The 3147-nt window shown below is 42.6% G+C and overlaps 1 protein-coding gene across 1 annotated transcript; it reads right to left on the reverse strand.

The window, feature by feature from the left end:
• Positions 1–1110: 1110 nt before the first annotated feature.
• On the reverse strand, positions 1111–2352 carry H257_15217 (hypothetical protein). The gene is made up of 2 exons (XM_009843239.1): positions 1942–2352; positions 1111–1874 (listed from the first exon to the last, which is right to left on the reverse strand). The coding sequence occupies exon 2, from the start codon at positions 1525–1527 to the stop codon at positions 1201–1203; it is 327 nt and encodes a 108-aa protein (XP_009841541.1). The 5' UTR covers positions 1528–1874; positions 1942–2352; the 3' UTR covers positions 1111–1200.
• Between the last annotated feature and the right edge of the window lie 795 nt (positions 2353–3147).

The raw sequence follows: 3147 nt of genomic DNA on the forward strand, positions 1-3147 counted from the left end.
TGGAAACACAGCTATTTGTTCAACTTGTTTGCAATTCGACACTCGAGGTGTTCCCATATATACGATGAATAACGATGCATAATACTTCGAAGTATATATTATTGCATTAAATATTACGAAAATTAGCTCGATGCCTCATAAAGTTGCAAGTGGAAGTACGGGTAGGCTGGTGCCACCCTTCACTTAGGGTGTGTCGATGGTGGACGACGTCGCCATTTCCCCCGTGTAAATCCTATTCACCAGTCTATAGGCCGAGCGCATCCCCCCTTTTCTTCACCGCAGTGATCGCCTTGGCAATATGCGTGGCACCCCAATGCAGTGTCTACAATGCCTTGGTCGTGTACATGGCGTACATATTACTCCCGTCTGGTAACCTTTCAAAAATAATACTCCATTTTCAGCCAAAATGGGATATAACCAAATATCCCATTTTGGCTGAATATTACCATTTTCAAAATGGACGTAAAATGTCCATTTTGTAATCTAGCGTTTTGGACTTCATCAACGAGTAAATTCCACGTGGAATTATTGGATTTGGATGAACACTCATCAAGCAAGACATGTTTCAATTTTGATCAGATTAATTGAGTTCGGCCCCAATATGGCGTTTTGGGCCAGAATATTGTAATATTTCCGGTTGCCAGTCGGGCGCTATATATTTCCTGCTTCCAGTGCAATTTATGTTGGAGGTCAGAAATCGCTCAATTTTAAACTCGTCTGCAAAGCTTCAAAAATCGCTCCCAGCTAACGGTGAAGTCGAGCACGCTCGTACGCAGTGTTTGTACCTCGCAACTCTTTAAGTTCTACTTTTTATCGTCAAAGAGCTCCAATAATTTTTCATACACATCTGCCTTTGTGTTGACATTCGCGTCATGTAGTTGTTGTGCATTTCATCCAAATCTCGATTTTAGAGTCCATTAGCCCAACCGTATTTAAGCTTGTACAAACTATACGATCCACGTTTTACTGTTAACTTGGTATAGACTGACTGTACTACAGTATTAATAGTACTGCATCAGAGTTTTGCCCAATCGCACGTACTGACAGAATCCGTGCTTCGGATTGGCAGAAATTCACCAAAACATAATGTGATTGCATTTGGCGGTTGTTTCACACACATTCTCCCGTTTCAAATTAGGTTCGAATTTGGGGTACTACTAAAGTGCATGTATTTACATCATCTTCTGTGCTGCAGTGTCATTATAGCTTGGCAGAGAGCAACGGTTGTAGCCATTGGTGGTAGCCCGGCACGACGTCGGTCTGGTTGAGGGGCTCTGCGGCCGCGCGGGCAACCAGCGCGCGGTAGATATCTCCGTCGTACCGGCCGATGGTCGAGTTGAGTTCAAAGTCAGACAAGCCAAACCCATCGACCAGCGCCACCGCATTGCGTCGAACGAGTGGAAGCAGCGCCAGAAGCTGGTCCTGCACCCACGTTCCTTGGGTCGAGCTCAAGTGGTCTGCCAGTCGAAACTCGCCCAAATTCGCCTGCAGTCGCCACAACCCGTACAATTGCCACAGTTGCAGCATAGCCAACTTCAAATTCCCATCTTTGATGTCCTCAACTCCAGCGTAAAAGCAAGATAATACAACCCACTCGGCGTGGGCCACCGACGCCTGCGTCAAGTGATGCAACGATTGGCTGTGGGCGTCCGCGCGCACCAGCAGCTCAAGTGCGCGCACTTGGAACGCCCGCAACAACACATCCGGACGACGCACGTCCGACGGGTGGCTCGCGGCGCACTTGGAGTGCGCGTCCACGTGAAGGAACTCAAGTAGGTTCAACCCCGGGGTACTGGTCGTCGGAGGTGCCCGACGATTGTGCAGACATTTTAGTAAGAACGCACCGTGTTGTTGTACTAGTACGTCCTTGGTGCCTAAATATCAACACAAAATATAGGTAGATTGGGATATATATATATATATCGACCACAAAAGCGGTACCTTCATAGGTACAGGCGCCAATGAATTCTTGGAAAATGTATGGCAAATTACTCGTAGCGCTGTACCCATGCCCCCCACACGCCCGACGCGCTCGTTCGATGCCGTTGCCCACTTCTTCTGTTAACAAGGCCTTCAACCCCGACGCTGATGCGTGCAGCTGGTTCAGCAAGAACAATTGGTCTATAATAGTATCGAATTATTTGGAGCAGGGAGTTGGTTCGGTTGGGATTTGGGCTATATATATATATATTTATCTGTATATATATATATACATATATATGGTCAATTCAAATGAGTTATTTTGGATGCATGTCGACGGTTGCGGAGATTATGGATGGTCCGAATACAAGAGGGAGGGATAGTAGTATATACAACGCATTTGCCATATATAAATGATAAATAAATGTACTATGATAGATCCTAGATCGAGTTCATGATATTATATTTCAACCTTAAAGGTATAGTGTATACATATCATGCGAATTATATATGTATATTTCACAAAAGATATTTATATATTTCACAAAAGATAAATATATATTTCGCAAAAGATACATATATATTTCACAATAGATACATATATTCTTCACAAAAGGTATATATATTCTTCACAAAAGGTATATATATATATTTCACAACATATATACATATTTGTACATACCCAAGCCCATTTCGCCTTGTTGGACTTGGGACGCCACTTGCTGATACAACCCATCGAGGCCGCGGTGGGCGAAATACGATGCATACGCGAGTCCGATCAATGGAAACAACGTCAGTTGTTGGTTTTCGTAGTCGAGAACTTGGTTCTAAATATATTAATAATATATATATATATATTAGAACCCCACACAACAACTAATAAACGAATGGTATACCTCTGGCTGACCACGACCAGTCGATCCTTGGATTCGAGCAGCACTAAACCGAGTGGCAATTGTAATGGCGCTGGCCATAGATCTACCACGTCCAAAAGGTAAAAACTCAATTCCCACTTAAATATATATCAGAATTCTACACATTGACTCGTGTAATAGCTGTATCAACCATAGTATACTCCTAAGGCAACACAACAGCATATTCGATATGAATGGAAACACTAACTGTAAAGTTATCCATCGTAATATAATATATATATATATTATATGCTGAATATGTATACATATATAATATATATTATATGTTGGATACACAAATATTATATATACA

This window comes from Aphanomyces astaci (assembly GCF_000520075.1).
Source record: "Aphanomyces astaci strain APO3 unplaced genomic scaffold supercont1.67, whole genome shotgun sequence".
NCBI classification, from domain to species: domain Eukaryota; phylum Oomycota; class Saprolegniomycetes; order Saprolegniales; family Verrucalvaceae; genus Aphanomyces; species Aphanomyces astaci.